Genomic DNA, 20,047 nt, shown 5'->3' with positions numbered 1-20,047 from the left:
CCCGCAGCTGCAGAGCAGCATCAGAGACAGGAGCAGAGAGTAAAAGTTGGGCGGAGGACCCCACTCAAGGCGCGGAGCTCCAACTCACACGGCCGGGCTCCCGAGCCACCTCGTCTCCACCACTTCATTCACACAAGCCGTGCAGTTATACATATGCTATCTTCTTTTACAGAAAAATAAAATATAGTATTTTGGCTGCCTTTCGCAAATCATTTTTCTGAGAGAGAAGGGGATGAAGAAGAATGGAAGCAAAGTAGGTGCCAAAGTACGGGCTGGAAGCGGACAGCACTGGGCTCCTTCCCCCAGTGCCGGCAGCCAGTCATCCCTACGCGTGCACAGCCCTGCCCGCATCGCGGCTGCCGGCAGCCGGCGGGCAGAGTTGGGGACGCAGCGAAGTGGGTACCAAAGTGCTTCCACGCGCCTCCACCCCTGCAGCCCCAAGGCAAAAAAAAAAAAAAAGAAAGAAAGAAAATACCCTCCCCCCCACCCCCCTCCGCTGCCGAGCCGTCAGACCGAGAGTTCCTCCGCAAAGCCGGGCGTGCAACGTGCGAACGGGGCCGCGGCGGGGACGGAGGGGAGAGCCGAGCGGAGACGGCGGCTCCGTACCGCACCGCACCGTACCGTTCCGTACCTGCTGCGCGCCGGGGCGCCTGCTGCTTCCTCCTCGGCATGCTGCGGGCGGCGGGGGGGGCTGCCTCGGCGCGGGGGTGGGAAGAGTTGCTTTAGCCCCAGAGATCCGCTGCGCTGCTCCAGTCTCGGCTCGAGGGCTGGGTCGGGGATATATTTTTTGTTGCTGTGCATGCACGATGCCGAGGAGGAGGAGGAGGAGGCGGCGGCGGAGGAGGAGGAGGCGGCACAGAGGAGAGGACAGCCCTGCTGCTGCTGCTGCTGCTGCTGGCAGAAGAGGGGGAAGTTTGACAAATCGCCCCGGAGGAAGGAGGAGGGGAAGCCCCCCGAAGAGGTGCGCGGGCGGGAGGGCCGGGGAGAGCCCGCGGCGCCGCACCCCGCCCCGCGCCCTCCGCCTGCCCCGGCGCGGGGCCGCTCACGGCATGGGGCCGGCAGCACCGGGCGGCACTCGGAGAGCTGCAGCCGGCACTCGGCGCTCCGCGGCTCCGGGCTCGGCGCTGGAAGAGCGGCGGCGGCAACAGGCGCAGCTTGAAGGGAAACGAGACGATCGCAGCGTCACTCAAACATCCCGCCCGAGGGACGCGGCGCCGCGCTCCCGCAACTCCCGGCGCGGCGCAGACCCCCCCTCCGCCGCCCAACTTCGCCGCCGCTCCGCTCGGCGCCGCCCCCCCGCTCCGCACACGCCCGCCGCGTTCCCTTCGGCCCGGCCCCCCCGCCCCGACCCCGCCAGGTGACGGGAGGCGGCTCCGCACCTCGGCCCGGCCCCGCTCCGGGACCGCGGCTCCCACCTGGCTGGCGCCTGCGGGCGGGCTGGGGGGGCCGCGGGGCGCTGCAGCCGTGAACGGCAGCGCCTTCAGCCGCGGGGCGGCAGCGGGCAGCGCCCTCACACCGCTCTGCTGGGCGCCCGCTCGCAGGCCGCCTTCTTTTCTCTCTCTTTTCGGAGCATTTTGGGTCTTTTCTTTTTTTTTAGGGGGGTTTTTTTTTTTTTTTTTTTTGGTCCAAGTTCACTGGCAAGCCGCCACCGCGCTCCGTTCGGCGAGCGGCGGCGGATCGATGCGCTGCGGGCTCGATTGGGCGCTCCTGGGCGGCGGCGGGGCCGCGCTGCGCCGGGAGGGCCGGGCCGGGCCGGGCGGGCGGCGCGGAGCTGGGATGGGATGGGATGGGATGGGATGGGGTGGGGTGGGGGCACGGCGGTCCCCGCCACCTCCCGCAGCCCCCGTGCATTGGCAGCAGGAGGGAGAAAAAAAAAAACAAAACAAAACAAAACAAAACAGTAGCAAATATATTTTTTCCTAAAGTTCAGGGGGAGGAATTAAAAAAAAAAAAAAAAAAAAAAAAGATGATGATCTCAGTGTTACGGTAAGATCAAAAGCACCTCCGCTCGCCCCTGCTGCTCCGCGCTCGCGATGGCTCCGAGCACCGCACGGTGCGGATCCGGCGTCCCCGCGCCCCCCGGGCTGCGCTTTCGGTGCGCGGGGCGGGGGCTGAGCGGCGGCGGTCACGGGACGATGGTTTTAACGCGGAGCGTAGGGCGAAAATAAACCGCCGGCTTCTGTAGTGCCCGGGAGACTGGTACTGCCGGGGGAAACGTTTGTGGCGAACAGCGCGGCGAGCTGTCAGCGCAGCGCCCGGCTCCGTCCCGGCCGCGTCCGCTTGTCCGTGTGTGCGCGGGGCCGGGCCCGCTGTCCGCCTGCGTCCCCATCGCCGCTGCCGCCCGTTCCGTTCCGGAGCGGTGACAGCGCGGTGGAAGCGGGGAGCTGAGTGCCGAGCTCAGCTCGCGCTGCCCTCCTCTCTCCTGGAGTCAAAAATTAGGAAATTGCCCCGAAGCGCTGAACGCAGCCCCGGGGATGCGTCGTTCGGCCCTCGCAGCCCCGCTCTGCCCCTCCGTGCGCCGGTGCGGAGCATCCCGAGGAAACCGCCGAACATCACTTCGGGGCTCTGCGAGTTGTGGCAACTTTTCTCCGTCCGCCTCCCTCCCCCCGGCCGGGCTCACCTCCCCGAGCTTCCAATCGCGCGCTTCGCTCTCTTAAGGCCCGGGAAGGCAGTGGGGCTCATAGGGAAAAAGTCAAATTTTGGTGAACTGCCGCCGAGGAGCCTCCTGGACCCCATACAGGCAGCTCCGCGCTCAGAGCCGGCTCAGCGGGCACGCACACGCACACAAACACGCACACACGTGCCCCGCTCGCAGCCCGAACTGAGCCGCGGAACTGTTTGGTTGGTAACTGTACTCTCCCTCCCCTCCCCCCTTCTTTTTTTAAGGAAGAAAAATCTATTGAACTTCCGATCGGACGGATTTCAGCTGGAAGCACGGAGTCCTTCACGTGCATTAGCTTCTCCGGGGGTCACGGTCTATTTCAGAGAGCCGGAACCCGTAATTGTATTAAGTGTCACATTTACAAACATAACGCTTACAAAACAAACGCACAAAATCGATGGCTGCACGGGCCCTATCTGCAAAGACTCCACACACAAGGCTCAGCGCTGAGTTCGCCCTTCCCGGCAGTTCCAAAGCCAGCTACCGATTATTTCCCAGTCCCCACCGTCAGACGACCACCCCCGCTCAGCGTCCCGCCCGTTCGGCACCGCGCCCGCCCCAAGCTCCATCGCTACCCGTCCGCCCGTCCGCTCCCGTCCCCGCACGGCGGCGGCGGCGGCTGAGCCGCGGGGGGCCCCGCACACGGACAGCGCGGCAGCGGCCAGCGGGGATCCCCGGCTAAGTTCGCCAACTTGGCTCAGCCCCGGGCAGGGCGGGGGTTCGCCGGGAACCGCGGGACGTACCGAGCGCCGGGCCCGGGCCTTCAGCCGCCCCGCTGCAGGCGCGGAGCGGAGCCGGGCGGCAGCGCTGGCTGCGCCGGCTGCAGGGAGCGCCCGGTGCCCCCCGGGTGCGCGGGGGCCGCTGCGGCTTCGCCCGGTGAGGAACAAAGGAAGAGCGGCGCGCGTCGGCGCTGCCGGGACGGACGCGCCTATGCCAAGTTTGTTTAAGAACACGGCTGCCCGCGCCCGACAACGATCCTCGGCTTTTGTGCAATACAAAGCGTTGTCAATAACCATTACAGCGGCAGCAATTATCTGAGGAGAGAACAAAGGCATTTTGTAATATCTACATAACTTTATTAGAGCAAAATTATTTTTAAATGCCTACGAATTCCCAAACCTCCTGAGTACAAATGAATAAAAGTTTTTCTTCGGGCTAAAATCTTTGCTTGAATGTAAATTGTTTGGGTAAGTGAATTTACACAGCAGCAAAGTTTGTTTGGCTCAGTCCGGTAGCTGCGCTGTAACGAACCAGATGTTTTGGCTGCAAATTACCCGGAGGACTTTCCCAGTTCTGCCACGCATCGCACCCCGGAACGCCAAAACTGGGCCAGCGGGGGCCGGGCAGCTCCTCCAGCCCCGTGAGCGAACCCTTAGCCCCAACCCGCCCCTCCCCGCAGCCCCGTGGGCTGCGCACCGGCAAAGCGAGACCCGTCCCTCCCCGCGGCCTTTCCCCTGGCACCGGCGGGGCCGGAGCGCGACCCGCAGCCGCTGCGGCCGGAGCTGAAGTTGGGCGGCTGGAGAGCCGCGGCTCATGCCGCCCGCTGAGCCGGGGGGGTCGGGGCTGCCCCACTCGGCCCCGCCCGGCCCGGGCCGCCCCGCCCGCCGCCTCCGCGCTCACAGCAGCACTTTTTGGGGACGGTGCGAGGTGCACTGAGATCTGCCGTCCCACTGAATTATCACTTCTTTTTTTTTTTCTCCTTGAAAAGGACTTGGGGGTCTCTGAAGAAACAATCAGCCGCTGCTCTGAAGGAAAGGAGCGATACCATTCAGAGCTACTGTAGCGTAATGTGTTCACTTGGGCAGTAGGAAAACCCTTTATGAAAATTAGTTACAGAGCCTGAAACTCCCCCTCCATCCCCCCGTGTGCCAACCGCAGCCATTGTGCGCACAGGGCTCAGCGCAGCCCGCCCGCAAGAAGTTGGCCCCGCTCCGGCTCGGGAAGCTCCTCCGTGCAGCCCCGGCGCTGGGGAGAGGCGGGAGACATCGGCGGGGCCGAATCGGGGGGAAAGGGATCCCCGCCTGCTCCCTGCATCACCCGGGGGTCGGCGCTGCCCGGCAAGTGCGGCCGTGCCCTTGAGAGCGCCTGTGACCTCACGGCAGGGAGATTTGGTTGTGCCCAGATACATCCTGCAGCGGGAAAAAGCCCGGCGCGGAGATTCTCCTGCTAGATCCCTCCTTTCTTCCCGCAGAAACTTCTTCCCTAGGCGGCTATTTTACTAATTTACATATAGCGTTTGCGTTAAGACAGGCAAGTTTCTCTTAAAAAATACTAAAGAAAAGAAAAAGGCGTCCAGCCGTCACCAAAAGAACCTCGCTCTGCCCCTGGCGCCCGGTGCCGCTCCGCCGCTACGGGACGTGGGCAGCAGCGGCCCCGCGATCCGCCCGTGACCAGGGCCGAGATGCATCAAGCACCGGCGGGTCCCGGTTGGCACGGCCGGGTCAGGAGGGTGGTGGAAACCGAGCAAGTGTGACACCGGCATTGATTCGCTCTCTTTGTTCTCGTGTCATCGGTACACAATGGAGAGAGAAAGAAACGTGACTTAAAAATCGCAATTAACCGGCTTCAGTGCGGGCTTCTTCCGTGGGTTAATTCTTGTTATCAAATCCCATTCCTTCTCTAAAAAAGCTCTTCCAATTTTAAAATAAAATAGACGGTATAAAATACTTTCCATCTTTCTATTGTAAGAGTTACTTAAATTACTACTGGAAGTTTCTCACTGGCTCAGTCAGGTCTTGAAAGAACAGCATTTTTTTTCTACTGTTTTAAAAGTATTAACTTCCTTTCAAACATCCCTTAACCTTTAATGTTTTGCAACTTGATGAAAAGGTCACTTTGCTTGGAGTGGGTGCATCTGCTTCGTAATTGTTCTAATATCAAGCAGAGCTCCATCACAACACTAAGTTCTTTTACGAAGGTTTTTTTTCCTTAATACACTATTGGTAAGGTTACCGGGAGTAATTGTTCTAAAGGCAGAGAGCCACAGACCAAAGGATGCTTGCACCTTATTTAATTTCACCAACCTCAGATGCTCAGAGCTGCATCCAAAAGATGACATCAGCGGGGCTCTGAGAAGAGGAACCTGACCAATTCCACCTCGTCCAACTGGGGCGGGCCTGGGGCAGGGCAGGAGCAGCACAAACAGTTGGATTACTGGACCCTGCTGCTTAACGAAGTATTGCTGAATACCAACCAATATTCCCCTGAGCCTGCAGCAAGCTCTGCCCGCTCACTGCGGAGCACTCTGCAGGGAACCGTGCAAGGAAGCAGCGCCACAGGTGGGTTAAGGCCCGAGGAGCAGCCAGCACCAGAGATCTGGGGCCACGGGGCAGCAGTTCTCACCAACCAGACCTGAAAAGCGATGCCGTGTTACTAATCCAATTATACCTTCCATAACTTGCTGTGAGGGCAGTGGAAGCCTTTCAGCACGTGTAAATCAGCATTTAGCAGTGGGGACAACACTACTTTGACCACTTAGCCAGTTCTGGTACAGGCAACCTGTGTTCCTTCCCATGCAAAGGGAACACGTCCACCCCCTTCCTGGTCTCACTGTGCCCCTCTGGGGCAGAATGGGGCCTGGGACAGGAGGAGAACCCCCTTATCCTCTGTACTGCAGCTGCGCCAGACTGCAGTGATCAGAGCAAGGATCTGAAACTGAAGCACTCATCACTCTAAAACACAGCAAAATTTTCTCATTCTTACACAACTCAAACATCCAGTGAACGTGTTTAATTAAAACTTGGCTATACATTTTTTTTTTTTAAGATTAAAAAAAAAAAGAAATGAGCTAATTATATTGCTTAATATTCTAATAAGTTTTTGTTCTTGTTTTTAAATAACACACTTTTTTAGCCAAGCCAATCCCTTGAGGACTGCTTCCTCATTTATAAGGCAGTCCCCAGTGGGAGTTAAGAGGAGGCTATTTTATATGAGGAAAATGTGTTCTGAAAGAGGAGCCCTACAAAGATAACCCCACATCACATACATCAGTATGGAGGCTAGAACACGTATTCCAGTGATGCAAATCTTCCCCTGCAATAATTTGCTCATTAGCATTACCAAAAGCCCGGATACTGATGTCTATGTATTTGTTCTTGTATTTTTCACCGCACTAATGCTTTTAACTACAATTATTTTAAAATTTTGCTTTATTTAATGAATTTAAAGGTCAATCCTCTTCCTTTCCATATGCAAATCCTATCAACAGTAGAGGCTTAAAATTAATGGGAGTTAATATACTAGAAGCTCCCTTTACACCCAAACCTCATGAGGGAACAAAATAACCTCAAGATAATTTCACCAAACTCACTGCTTTCTGCTGTTTTTGAGTCACCAACCAGCCGCAGTACCCTGTGGGTGGGGAGAAGGGATGGGAGGGCAGGTGGGAGCTGCCGGCACAGCTGCAGCTCTCTGACACACACACAGGTGCCACGTAAGAGCTGCAGGGTCTGACGGCATTTTTTAACTACAGATGTTGGTGTTACAACTGTGGCACAGGGAGGTGGGAAGGGACGGCCAGCCCCAGTGCTTTTCCTCTGCAGGCCCTGAGGAAAATATTCGCCATGCCACTGAGAGCAGCTCGGCTGACATGACTCTGGCTGCCTCAGGCCGTACAGGGTCTGTCTGCCAGGCCTTTCAGGCAGCTGGGCCAGGTGCCCATCAGCAGAGCACCACCAGCCCAGAGTGTTTCTCTGTTGGTGGGGAACAGCAAAACCCCCACAGTAAGGACGGCACTAGGCCTTGGTTCCTCAGGGACAGGACACATGACAGGGCCAACTAAGGACCACAACCACCAAACTCCAGACCCGCAGCCTGACTGACCTGCTCCTGGTGTGCCAGGCCTTCTGCTCCCAGGGATCGCAGAGCTGCCACTGGGATGGGCTGCAGCATTCTGAATCCCCTCACAGAGCTCAGCAGTGGGCCCGGTGCAGACAAGGCTCAGGAGCTGAGCCCTCACAGTGCCAGCAGCACAGATGGGCTCCCGCTCCTCTCACATTGGAGCAGATAACATCGCGCTGTCCCACGGCATACATTAAGGCCACCTCTTCCTTCCCAGCCCTGATGTGGCCAAAGCGCTGGCAAGGGCAGGGCTGCAGGGCCGGCAGCACGCTGAGGTGACGGCTCTGTGGTGCTGAGGAGGTCTGCGCCCTGTTCAGCCCCGCAAGCTGGGATCGCAGGCTGATGGACGCTCGCAGCTTCCACTGACTTCTCTGCAAAGCAGAGAGCACAGTTAGCTCTTGTATTTGAAGTGCATGACACAATAAGACTTACCCAGCTTATGCCTGTTGTGTGAGCGCTGATCGCTCTGTTTCCAGCCGAATGGCAAAGCTCTGTAATTGTCCAGGTACGTCACAGGCTTGAGGTTTGCATTTTTACAAACGTTGGGTGTAAATTACTTCCACAAACAGGAATCTGGACTCGGTGAAACAACACAGTTGTCTGCTATAGCAAATCTGGTGTTCCTGGATTCAAATCTGCTGGAGGCATTCTGGATTTTAATTAATATATTGCTTCATATGTATGAGAATTTCTCTTTCTGGTTTTTTTTTTTTTTTCATCTGTTTTCACACACTGCACTTCTAGTTTAAACAAAACACATTTTCTGCACTGCTCTCCAAAGCAATTGAATAAATATCACAGACTGTATAGATCCGGTAGCCTTTCCAGTGAGCAACACAGCAGTCATGCTTCACAGAAAAGGGATAACATCCGAGAGTGCAGCTGATAAGAGCAACAATTTACAAAGCAAGAGATCTGTTATGCAGTGAAAGCTTTATTACCATGACTTGACGTTACGTCTCCAGCACATAAGGGTTAATCATGGCAGCAGTTTGCAGCTGGCTGCGCTCTCGGGGGAGCCATAGCGATAGACTTCTGTGTGCAAGACAAGGTCAGCGCCGCTCCCTGGGGTCAGCCGGCCCCGCGATAACATAGCTCCCAAACTTTGGCCCCAAGGAGACACAGGTGCCAAACCCATTTTGTGGTCTGCTGTAGAGCGCTTCTTGTGGTTTTTCTTCTCCTCGATAAAAACACATACATAGCTCTGTGGTATATAATTGGACAGCGAGTTTTCAGAGCTACCCATCAGCGGGAGTTTTCTGTGGCAGCAGTGGGTTTGTGAGCTGGCCGGGTACATGTAACATTTCACGGGAGACTTACTCTTAGTGGACTGATAAAACAGAGCAGGCAGTGCCGAGTGTAAGGGCCAAATCCTGCCTAATTTGTGCAGGCTCATTGTTTAAAATGCTCAAAGGGTAAAGGAAACAGAATTGGACTTCAACATTTTATTAATATTTATCTTCTATTGCTACAAGACACAACAATAATCAAATAAGAAAAACTTTAATCCTCAAATGCAGCTTTAATCTTCAAATTGGTTAGCTTATCAGAGGGGTAACATTTATTTCCAAAGACAGACTGCTCGGAAGGATTGGCTGAAATGGAAACCTGTAAGTGAAAGGATGTAAGTTTATTGGGCAGTGTTGTCTATATTTATAGTTTCTGCTCAACCCGTATTTCTGTTTTTATATGCATGTGTCAAAAATTAATATACGGCAAACTTCACCAACAGTTTTAAGAGATCCTAAAATATAATAAAATCAATAAATGATGTTCTGGCATAAACGTTTCTGTAGCTGAGGGTGGTCAGGTTCAAAGGGCAACATCTGACCATTTCTCTTTCCCACCCTGCTGTGGAGTAGGACCCTCCCCTCAACTTCAAATCACTGGGGAGAGGGTAATTTAAGCTATACTTGATGTACCCTATACATCACTGTCTTCAGGACCAGGTTTAAAATTAAACTCTGATGTACAAAGTTAAACAAAAATGAGATAAAAATTGGCAGGGGTTGAAGAGGGTCAAACTAGTCAAAACACAAGGTAGACTATTGCTTCTTTTGATTTATGTTATTCCGTGCGCTAAAGAAAAATAAAATTATACCTCTCATGGAGACTTTTTTCATTGAGAATAACGCATTCCTAATTTGTTTTCTATAGACTTACAGGGCATTTACTGTAGGAGAGGGAAGCATTTATTTATTTATTTATTTAGTTTGGCAGGGACAGAATATCATCAGCTGCTGGCAGAATATTCAAATTATCATTAAGTGCAACCTTTGTCACTCAGCAGCAAGTGAAAGAGAACAGTGTTTCACTTTCTGTTAGTGGTTATCTTATAATGCACGCACATATAAGCGCATAATCACAGAATTTAGCTTTGAGGCAACTGTTTTAAACGCAAACAACGTACTACAGTCACATTTGGTAACAGAAAGAAGGAGTTCAGTGAACGTTTCCTTTCTCATGTTTTACATGCACATAATGCAGTTACCCTCCAGAAATTCAGTACAGGAAAGATGCCAAATGGAGGATTCTTTTGAAACCAATTCAAGAAAATCCTTGCAGGAAGTTAATTTTTTATGATGTAGTCAACTTTTCCACATATTGCCATTTATATGGTTAGTGTGTGGACTGCAGGCAAAGTAATTCGGAATTGTAATCTTTATTTTCTCTAATACGATAATGAAATCAACTACTATCCGCTGGAATCAAATGATTTTTTTTCTGTGCTACTCCAGTGAGAGGAATACAGGAATTCTGCTGCCTAAACTGCCTCGCTAATGGGAAAATGAAGAAAAATCAAGTTCTCAGACAGCTAGTAAATAAAAAAGTCCTCAATTTAAGCATGCAGGTTGACATGTAAAGATGTTGGAATCTTTTTAAAGCTGATTAGGCAAGGGGTTTGTTTCATTGTTGCTTTTTTTTTTTTTTCTGGAAAGTTTTTAATTTTACTAAGAAAAAGCCCTATTGATTCTATATGGATTACAGCTGGCTGGAGTTGGCTCGTTCTTTCTTGGGTTGCATGAGGGCATTGGTACACAAAGGGATCTAAGCTTTAAAAATGCCTGAGCTTGTTTTTAAATCTAACAGGAGAAAAACACTGTTGAGACAATGATAAAAGAAGAGTTTTTAAAGTGCTGTTTGATTAACATTGACAATGAAGATTCTCTGTTAATTTACTGAGGGCATACCTGCCATTTAGTATGCAGATTTTAGTCTTTCAATAAGTCTAAGTGATGCACTGTATAAAATACATTTTATATGTGTGATGTTACAGGACTGATCTGCATATATGCCTTTAATATGCATGATTTGGCAAACAATTTATGTAACAGCTAATGAACGCAATTTTTCCCGGACACCTGATTGGGAAGCTGAAAGTGAAATAGACATAAAACCAGCAAATCGTTTTAATAGGAATAGCAAGCAAAGATAAAGATCAAATGCTATAACGGGTCCATTATATCACTCATAGTCTAGTGTGCCAAACCCTCTGAGTTTAACAGCAATATTTTTTCTCCTATCAGTGAAGACATTTTCAAATATCTGTTTTGTTTTGTTTGTTTGTTTAAAGTCTTGTGGGGTCACAGAGAGAACTAGTCACGCTCTCTGTAACTACAGCAGATTGCGTGCAGCAAAGAGCAGATGCAGGAGCTAGTTGGTTAGGAAAAGATGATACAAAATTTTTCTTTCTCCATTACACTTTAGGAATCAGGAGATCTATGAATTAAGGAGATGGTCACAAAGGTGACAAGGAAGTCCCACAATATTCACGTACAATGAAAATGCTTTGAGAACCTGCAGGGTTTTAGAATGAAGGTTCACACAGAACAGGAGCTACTCTGAGGCCAATAGCTGGTCAGAAAGCAGGTGAAGAACAATAAGACACAAATAAATTAAAAAGAGGGAGAACATCAGCTGTTAGACATACAAGTAATCCTTTAAAAATCATGTGCTCAGCCTGTGACACGAGAGACGAACTGATTGATTCCTCCTTGCACAAGGCAGCTGGCTGGGGGAACTGTTCCATGTCCCAGCTGCTCACTGATTCCACTGCCTCACCCAGTCACCCAAGACTGTGATGTGTCAAGGCCCCTACGTGTGCTGGTCCTGTGAGGGCTTAATTCAGAGCTCATCAAAATCAATAGGAAGATTTCCACTGGCTTTGAGGTAGATTTTGTTATACCTTTTCCATCTACACAGCTCCAAGAGAGGTTTTCATTTTGATATAAATATATACTGTCCGGTTTTTTACTGTACAGTATTTTTATGGAATGAAATTTGCTCACCAACATCTATAAATACTCTAATTATTAACAACATTTCTTCAATCCTTGTTTTATCAGGAAAGCAATCTCACAAGAACCTTCTTCTGTGTCCAGTACATTAACTTGCTCAAGCACTCGAAAGGTACCATGCTCTGAGCAACAGTAAAGAACTGAGCCTATAATTTAATAACCCTCCTTCTGAGTAATTAGTATTCACTCAATGAAATTCAGGCTTTGCAGAGGTCCAGTCAAAGGCCTAAGCACCATTTAAGTCCAGCTGACTCCCTAGGGCATCTCTGAGCTGAATTGGGCCCCATTTTATTAAATTATAATAGAAAGACTGCCATGTCAAGTATTCCAATGCTGAAAGACCCAACCCCACAAGACCTCACACGGATAAGTAATCATCACTTATGCTAATAGCACATTTGACTTCCGTGGGATGACACATGAGGATGGACTACTTACTTGACTAAGATTAGTAAGAACGGGCATGTTACACAGAACAAATGACTTCTAAATACCCAGCTGCAGTGAAGTGCTGACTCCCATCAGTGAGTGCTGCGAGGGTGAATGAAGGGCAGGATGTGATCTTTAGAAGCCTCGCTTAATGCAGTTTCTGAATTGGTGACAGTTTTGCAGATTTCTAACTCATAATAAACCTCAGCTTTGTCTCCTCACTTACAAGCTTCTCTCTGCCATTCCTCTGTCCTACTTTCCTTTTCTTTTGCCATAATCCCACAATTGTTTTTTTTCCCCACTCTTCTGAATTTAGTGTTTTGGAACACAAAAACAACAAAGTCACAAAACCACGAATGCTCCTATTTACCAGCAGAGCACACTGCTTGGTAGTATTTCTCAATTGCTCTGAATGTCCCACTCCTCTCTTCTGCTGGTATCAGTGCAGCTTCTATGCTCATTGGCTTCTCCCTTCAAACCTGGTGATAAAGGCATCATTCTGGGTTTGTCAGTCTAGTGATTTGTCTGAAAAAATGCCTAAGTGTTAGGGCATCTGTTGAATACTTTTTTTTTTTTTTAATGCAGTCACAGGAATAAACACATTTCTGCCTTTATGCTCTACAAGGCATTTGTAGCAACATCCTAGAAAGAAAAATCTTTGCATCTCACCTGCCTCAGTTTCACTTATTTCACAAATTCCTTCTGGCACAGCTTTACTTTCCTAATTTTCTTTCATTCAATTAAAAACAATTTCATAGCATTCTCTTATGCCGATCTTACTTATATATATATATATATAATTTTTTTTTTTCCTCTACCATTGGCTGGAGAAGCTTTATCTGAAAGTAGTATTGTTGTCATCACTGGTTCACTGACTGGCTTCTAGGGGTATTTACAAATCCAGAATTAATTTGTTCCTAAGATCTAGGCAAAAATATATATCTGGTAGAGGATTTATAACTAGTATACAGAATTTATCCAATACCAAATCCCAAATCCAAAATGATATAACCTAATCACAAAGGAAACCTTAGAACCCACTTTGTTTGACCTATATTGTAGAAAACCATAAGGCAAAGAAGATAATATTATATCATTAGCTGTACTCTTCAATGAGTATTTTCCATTTTCTTGCAGGCTTCTAGCTCAGCTGTAACAACTGCTCTGTTTGTGTGTGCCTGTGTGTTTTGCCAATCACGAGTGAAATAAAAATGCCCTAATTTCTGCAACTCTGCTTTCATTACACTGTAAAGCACTAAAAGCAGAAACAGTTTCCTGAAGAACCCCTTCATAGCAGGCCCTTGAACAAGATGACTGTTTCTAATAAGCAACAGCTGTCGTTGTGGTTTTACTAGTCAAATGATTCATGTCTTTTGCTCAGAAATGATAAGTGGAACAAATGTTTACTTAGATATGTAACAGAGGAACAATTGAAAAATAGTAGACTGTCAAATAGAAATATTTTCCTGTTATCTGATCCTTAACAATTAGCCCAAACTGGTTTTAAGTCAGAAGGCAGCATTACAGCAGTGCAGTCAGCATTGGTAAAGAGTTTAGCTCAACAGTTTTGCAAACAGAACTCAGCAGGCTGTGTTGGAAATGTTTGCCATGGCCTTGAAGGTCTGGGGGCTGCAAGCAGCTCTGTGCCTGCTGCCACCCACCCTCAGTCCTGGCAATCTCCCCTCCTACCTTCAGTCATCTTCAAAAGGAAGACAGTGAACTTTCCACTCGGTTTATTTTGTCTTCAGGGAATATCAACGCGCTTCTCCACTGCTTGGTCTTGAGTGAATACCCCCTGCTTGCTACCGCTTCCCCAGGATTACAGGGTCTGCTGGGAAGAGCAGAGGAAAAGTACTCTAATGCAAGAGATTCCAGGCTACGTTCAAGGACAAAACAATTGCATTACTCCTTGGGTGCTTGGAAGGAGAAACTAAAGGACCTTTGGTGTCTCTCTGCTGTGCCTGGAAGCTGCTGCAGTCAGAGAGATTTGATACTGCTGTGGCATCTCAGGGCCAGAGGTAAATTTTTGTTAAGTGCTAGAGGAAGCAGTGGTAGACTAACTTCTATAAGTCTAAGAGGACAGCATCAAAAAGCAGTATCTGCTGCTTTGAAGGATGGAGCTGGGGGAGAAATAGCCGCAGAGGAGACCCAGGGAGCCTTGGCATGCTCAGTGTGCAAATGATATCACAACCCACCTGTAATTTATTTGAGCTTATATTGATGCTTGTCAAGAAAACAGGGTTTATACCCACCTTTAGTATGCACTGATTCTGGACTTTGACAGAATTCCCTTGCCAATATTGCTGTGTGACACTGCAATGAGTTGCACAGATTCTCAGAGCTCTGGTTTTCCATATTTCCATTTGTAAAACAGTGGTGATATTTCTTCTCTCCCCTTGCTTAGCTTGCCAGGCTCCTGGGACCAGCAGTCCTTTATTGTGTGCCTCTGTATCATCTTGTACAACAAGATCCTGCTCTCAGCAGCTGAAGATTCTAAGTATCTCTGAAATATAAATAGATACTAATAAGAATATTTTGACACAAGATGGAATTTTATATTCTGGAGAGGGAAATAAAATATGTACTAAAGTCTACTAAAGTGTAACCATGAGATCAAATGATAAAATTCTTCTAGAAACAAAGAAGTGACACAAATTTGTGAGATTAAACTGAACCAAAGCAACAAAGGCTTGTTCTGGTGGCTTATTCACATAAAGTATATGAAAAAGTAAGTGAGATGATCAAATTACCCTCACAGCATGGATTTTGACATGGATGTAGACTAACTGAGTCACTGGAGGACTGAGCAGGTGCGTTGTTCTAATTATACCCTCAGCTTAGTGAGGAAGGAGCAAACTTCCCAGTTGCTTCCCTGGTGGAGATAAGGTGTTATCAGCCATCAGCAAATGAGAGGGGAGAGCAAGGACAAGGCACCTGATGGGAGAAAGAGAAGGGAAGGAGGAAGCTAACAGAGCACATTCATAACACTCCTCATCTTTTAAAAATGTATACACACACCTACTCTGAGCCATTTGTGTGCCACTTCTGAAACTCATTTCACATGTCTCTGCTTAACCTTTCTCTATGGCAAGGTACACTTTTTTTTTTTTTTTTTTTTTTTAACATTTTCTATTTTATAGTCTTGTAGTGAGATAGCTGGCTAAATATGATGCTTTATTTGTTTATTGATTAATCAGCAACAGGCATACTAGGAGTTATAAGCCAAGCAGTCCCACACATAGATTTTTATCACTGTATAACATAACCCAAGGGAAATATGCTTTTTTTTTTTTTTTTTTTCAAGAGCATAAATGGACATTTCTATAAATTGCAACTACTTGGGAGCATGTAATATGCAATATTATTCATCTTTGTATTCCAGGTGAATCCAGACTAGACTACCAGCCTCTAGGGGAGTCTGCTTCATATAATTATCAGTATTCAAAGAATGATTGTAGATGTTGTAGCTTAACAGCAGGTGAATGGTCCTTATCTGAATATTAAATAAAGTGCAACTTGATTTCCAGGTTCTCTCTGACTAAATGTTTGCAAAGTCATTAGTGAAAGCATGCAGCTATAATCCCAGCCACTCTTTTTCTTACAAAGGATTTCCGCTTTTAATTCCTTTACAGGACGAATTGATCACCTCCCTTTCCTATTCACAGTCTTGTCCCTTGATTGGACTACCAGAAACATCCAGGAATTGCCTTCTAAGTAGTACCTACACTCGTCATTTCTTTAAAATCAGAAACAACAAAAGAAACGCAGGGAAGAGCAAAAAAGAGAAAGATTTATTATTTCCTCTAAGGATTATCAGAGCTCTGAGTGTTGGGAAAAGGCTGTTTAGTAAACTGCTCCTTTGTCCTCCCAAGTTCCAGGAACTTGAGCTCTGTATTTGGTTTCCTTGTTGCATGATCTGTGAGCAGCTTTATATATTTATTTAGCAAAAGCCTTTTATTACTGTTTTAAAATGTGGAATTTAATGTACTTGAAAACTATCTTAGTATCTCGATGGCGGATGCTATGCAAATATAGTAGACAGTTGTGTTATAGGAAAATTAATAGCAACGGAGAAAAAGAACAAAAACACCCCCTGCTGAGCAGAAGAGAACAGACCAGAACTGGCAAAGGAAAATTAATGGAGATAAAGGAAAAAGAATTACTGTGGGACTATATAAAACATGATCTCGAAGCACAAGCCATGTCTCAGTCCTCAGCTGAGAAGAGTACAAGAATCCTGCTGGAGAGCTGTTTTTAGGAGGACTGCTTACGGCTCTCCAGCAATGTACATAAGCTAGAACATCGGCTGCATCCTTTGCCAAGCATCACAAAAACTTTACACCCACTAAAGGTCCATTTTTGGGCCAACAGTGAAAAAGCATGTAATCACAAAAATCTCAAATCTGTCATTTAACATCTACATCAATCAATCTAGATAGCTAAAACAACACCAGATTCTTCGCTGTGCCATGCCATGCCATGCACTACTCTTAGGTGGATTCTCACTTATTCTAAGCTGTAACCTGTTGAGTTTTCAGCATGACATAGAAAAACTATTTGGTTTTCAAGCAATATACCTCTCACTGCTGTTTCAGACTTCTGCAGGCTCAGACAGATGGTTCTGCTCTGTCTACACCTCTGCAGAAATGTGGAGTAGAAATGTTTATTCAAAAAGGGAGGAGAGAAGAAAGCTGCACACAATTCTGTGCTTAGCTCTGAATTATCCTGCAAGCCAGGTAGTCTCAGGGGTTAGAGAATCCAAGGGACTCTGCTTATGTATGCCAAAGTCCTGGATTTTATGGTGAAAATAAATAGTGAGAGCTTTTTCCAGCAAGTGAGCACTGCTATATTGTTTTCTTGTTTGTTTTTAAATTTTTAAAAGGTAAAAAAGTGAACAACAACATTGGGTTGAACAATGCAAAATACATTTGCTCACTTTCAAATACTCCTCTCCTCGCTCTCCACACAACTATCTTTCAAAGCCTGCTGATGAAATTATGAAATCCTTACTGTAATTTCATGTTCACTGTGTAAGAATTTAAAGACCCTACGTTTTGGAATTCTCATCCACTGAGAAATGGGCATTCTGTAACTCCCTGTTTCCTACTTTTGCTTACAGGGGCATCTACAGAGGAACTGGGCCCATTCTGCCCATTTTGTACCTATGCCACAGTACAGTTGCCAGCAATCTAGGAAGCAGCCTGAAGCAGTGTGGTTTTTTCCAGTCCCATATTCTTAGGTGTACTTATGTGAAAGTGAACTGTACAGATCAGTTCTGATATTTCTGTTTTCCTAAGCTGAAAAGAAAAAAAAAAAAGAGACAAAACAACAAAGGAACTGAACAACCTTTCCTTTTTGTTTGCATGCACAGCTGTGATGATTTTCTGTTAAGGGAAGCACTTTTGCACATTTACACAGGAGTCCTTAGGTACCTTCTGAGGAATCCATCCTCTAGGAGCAGAAATACAGTATTTTGTCCAGGACAAAAGACAGAAGCTAACAACTTCTTTTTTTTTTCTATTTTGCATTTTTAATATGTACAAATAAATAAATAAATAAATAAAAATTAAAAAAAGAAAAAAAAGAGAGAGAGAAAAAGAGATTAAAAAGGAGAAAAGATACAGCCCAAATTGTCTATACAGTTCATAACTTAAATATTCAGCCTTGCTCAAGTGCCAGCCACCTGCAGTCACAGGAATTAGTCCTGATCTATTCTTAAACACACCCATGTTCTAATGATTCTTTTTAGCAACACCAGAATTCACATTATTTGTATTCATTTATATTTTTATAATCTGTGGAAGCACTTGCACACCTCTGGATTTAAAAACAAGCCCTGCAGCAGACCATCTGCACTTAGAAGCTGATGGCCAAACCCAACTCCAGCTGAAGCCAGGGGAAATTCTGACATTTATTTTAATGGTGAAATTATAATCTGGTCAAACTACAGTACAGGGTAAGATGATTTGCTTAGGGAGGGATGAGGGTCGGCTTTGTCCCTGTCATCAACCACATGCTGGCTGATTTAAGAATAAAACTTGGACCTGTTCACAGAGGTAATCAATCTTTAGATCAGAGCCTCTTGTTCAGCTAGTCTAAGCATTGGGACAAACAGAAAAACAGCAACTCTTAGAGATCATGAGAATGTCTCATGCTTTAGTATCTTGTCCTCCAAAAACTAAGAAAAAAGAAAACCGACAACAACAAACAGGGAGCTGATCCAGCATATGCTTCCTTCTGTAACTGACAGAGTGAGGCTGATAAATAGCAAGCACAAATTTTACAATTGCATAACACTTACATTAGGAATGTAATTCTCTCTAAGTCTGTAGTACATACGAATTTTCCAAATTTCTTATGGAAGAGGACTGGGGAGAAATCCAACCCGTGCTCAGCAAAGATTTTTCCTGTCCCCTCATGCAGAGACCCCAAGCAGTACAGGCCTGGTCCTCTGCAGTCCCTGCCCTGCCTCTGCCTGCTGCCCTGCTGCAGGGCTGGGAGGGAAGTCCAGGGCAGGTGGGCTGTCCCTATGAACTTCAGCAACTTCCATAGCACAGCACCATGATTCAAAGCCTTGAGCCACGGGCTCTCTTGACTGCTGCTTAGTACATGCCTGGACATTTACAGCCCATAGCCTTTCCCAAAAAGCCTGACAGAGGCCCAAAGCAGGTAAATTACTGTTAGCCATAGAAGCATTCCTAAACAGATGAGGGTGTGAGCTATGCAAATATTTACCCTATAAATCTGTTGTGTGGCTTGGGAGTAAAACAAAAAGCCACTTAAAAATTTCCTCCAAATTTGGCCATAGCATAGTTGTGCTAGTTCAAAGAAACAGAGTCAACTTTATTGTTATTAGTGCTTGGATCAAAGAAAATTATGAAAATAAACATTAGACAGAATGATAATCAACACTGGAAAAGAAATGTTTACTAAAGATTTTCTTCTGTGTTCTCTTACCAGAATTAATAATATTTTCTTTTTCTAAAGTTTTCTTGCTTCCTTCAAAGAGATTGATTTCAGTAGAAAGAACAAACATATGCAAATAAACTGAATGATGTTATACCCCCTGCCCCTACCCCCCCAAACTGCATCAGATAATTCCATATTGTTAGTCTGCATTACATTTTTATCAGTTTTTTGTCTTAATCAGATATGAAGCTCTTGCAGTACATCTCTAGAACCGAGCCGTGACCCTGATGTGACTCTACAGCACAGAAGCAGCCTTAACCCTGCTGTAATCTAATAGTTCAAATTTAACGGATTTGTTTTTTCAGTGGAAATAATGGCTTCCTGTCACAAAACAGAGCCACAGATTACATATCTGACAAATGGCTTTGGCATGATTTTTTCATGTAACACACAATTAACAGGGCTTTCTCATAAGACCTCATGGTTTACAGATCTGGTGAAATCATTAGTAAGTTCATTACTGTGTATTTTCTTCTTGAAAAAAAAATCAACACTTCTGCTGGTGCTTTAAAAACAAATAATACTTTGCTTAGAAAGAGTTCACCTATGCTTTGCAGTGTTCATTTAGCCTCAAAATACTGTACTGAAATTATTATCCATGAGTGTTGATGTGGTTGGTTTCTTTTCATGAGGCATATAATTATTATTGATAATCCCAAATGTAAACAAAGTAATCTTGATTTTATAAGCTACCATCCATATAGATGCTGAAAATTTCCACATTATAGCTATTATTGTTTTTTGTTTCGCCATAATCCCTTAAATATTACCAACTAACAGCTGAACAGTAAGTGAGGATATGTACAGTTCTTCCATGGACAGCACTGAATACTCTGAAGGAGACTATCGT

General features: G+C 46.7%; 1 protein-coding gene and 1 long non-coding RNA gene across 3 annotated transcripts in view; both read right to left on the bottom strand.

The window, feature by feature from the left end:
- TSHZ3 (teashirt zinc finger homeobox 3) overlaps positions 1-2,805 on the bottom strand; it is a 62,613-nt gene extending 59,808 nt beyond the window's left edge. Inside the window, exons 1-2 of the mRNA XM_052686577.1 lie at positions 2,621-2,805; positions 632-891 (exon numbers count right to left, since the gene is read on the bottom strand). Coding sequence (XP_052542537.1) covers positions 632-671 — 40 coding nt within the window. The 5' untranslated portion in view covers positions 672-891; positions 2,621-2,805. The remainder of the gene's footprint in view (positions 1-631; positions 892-2,620) is intronic.
- Positions 2,806-8,988: 6,183 nt separating this feature from the next.
- Positions 8,989-20,047, bottom strand: part of LOC128082448 (uncharacterized) — a 366,886-nt gene continuing 355,827 nt past the window's right edge. For both annotated transcript variants that reach the window (XR_008207676.1, XR_008207677.1), the window contains 3 exons: positions 14,481-14,731; positions 13,918-14,056; positions 8,989-9,109 (listed from right to left, as the gene is read on the bottom strand). This is a non-coding gene — a long non-coding RNA (uncharacterized LOC128082448). The remainder of the gene's footprint in view (positions 9,110-13,917; positions 14,057-14,480; positions 14,732-20,047) is intronic.

Source organism: Tympanuchus pallidicinctus, unplaced genomic scaffold (genome assembly GCF_026119805.1).
Source record: "Tympanuchus pallidicinctus isolate F22 unplaced genomic scaffold, pur_lepc_1.0 scaffold22, whole genome shotgun sequence".
NCBI classification, from domain to species: domain Eukaryota; kingdom Metazoa; phylum Chordata; class Aves; order Galliformes; family Phasianidae; genus Tympanuchus; species Tympanuchus pallidicinctus.
The sequence above is the reverse complement of the archived record's forward strand: the minus strand, read 5'-3'. Positions and strand labels throughout refer to the sequence as shown.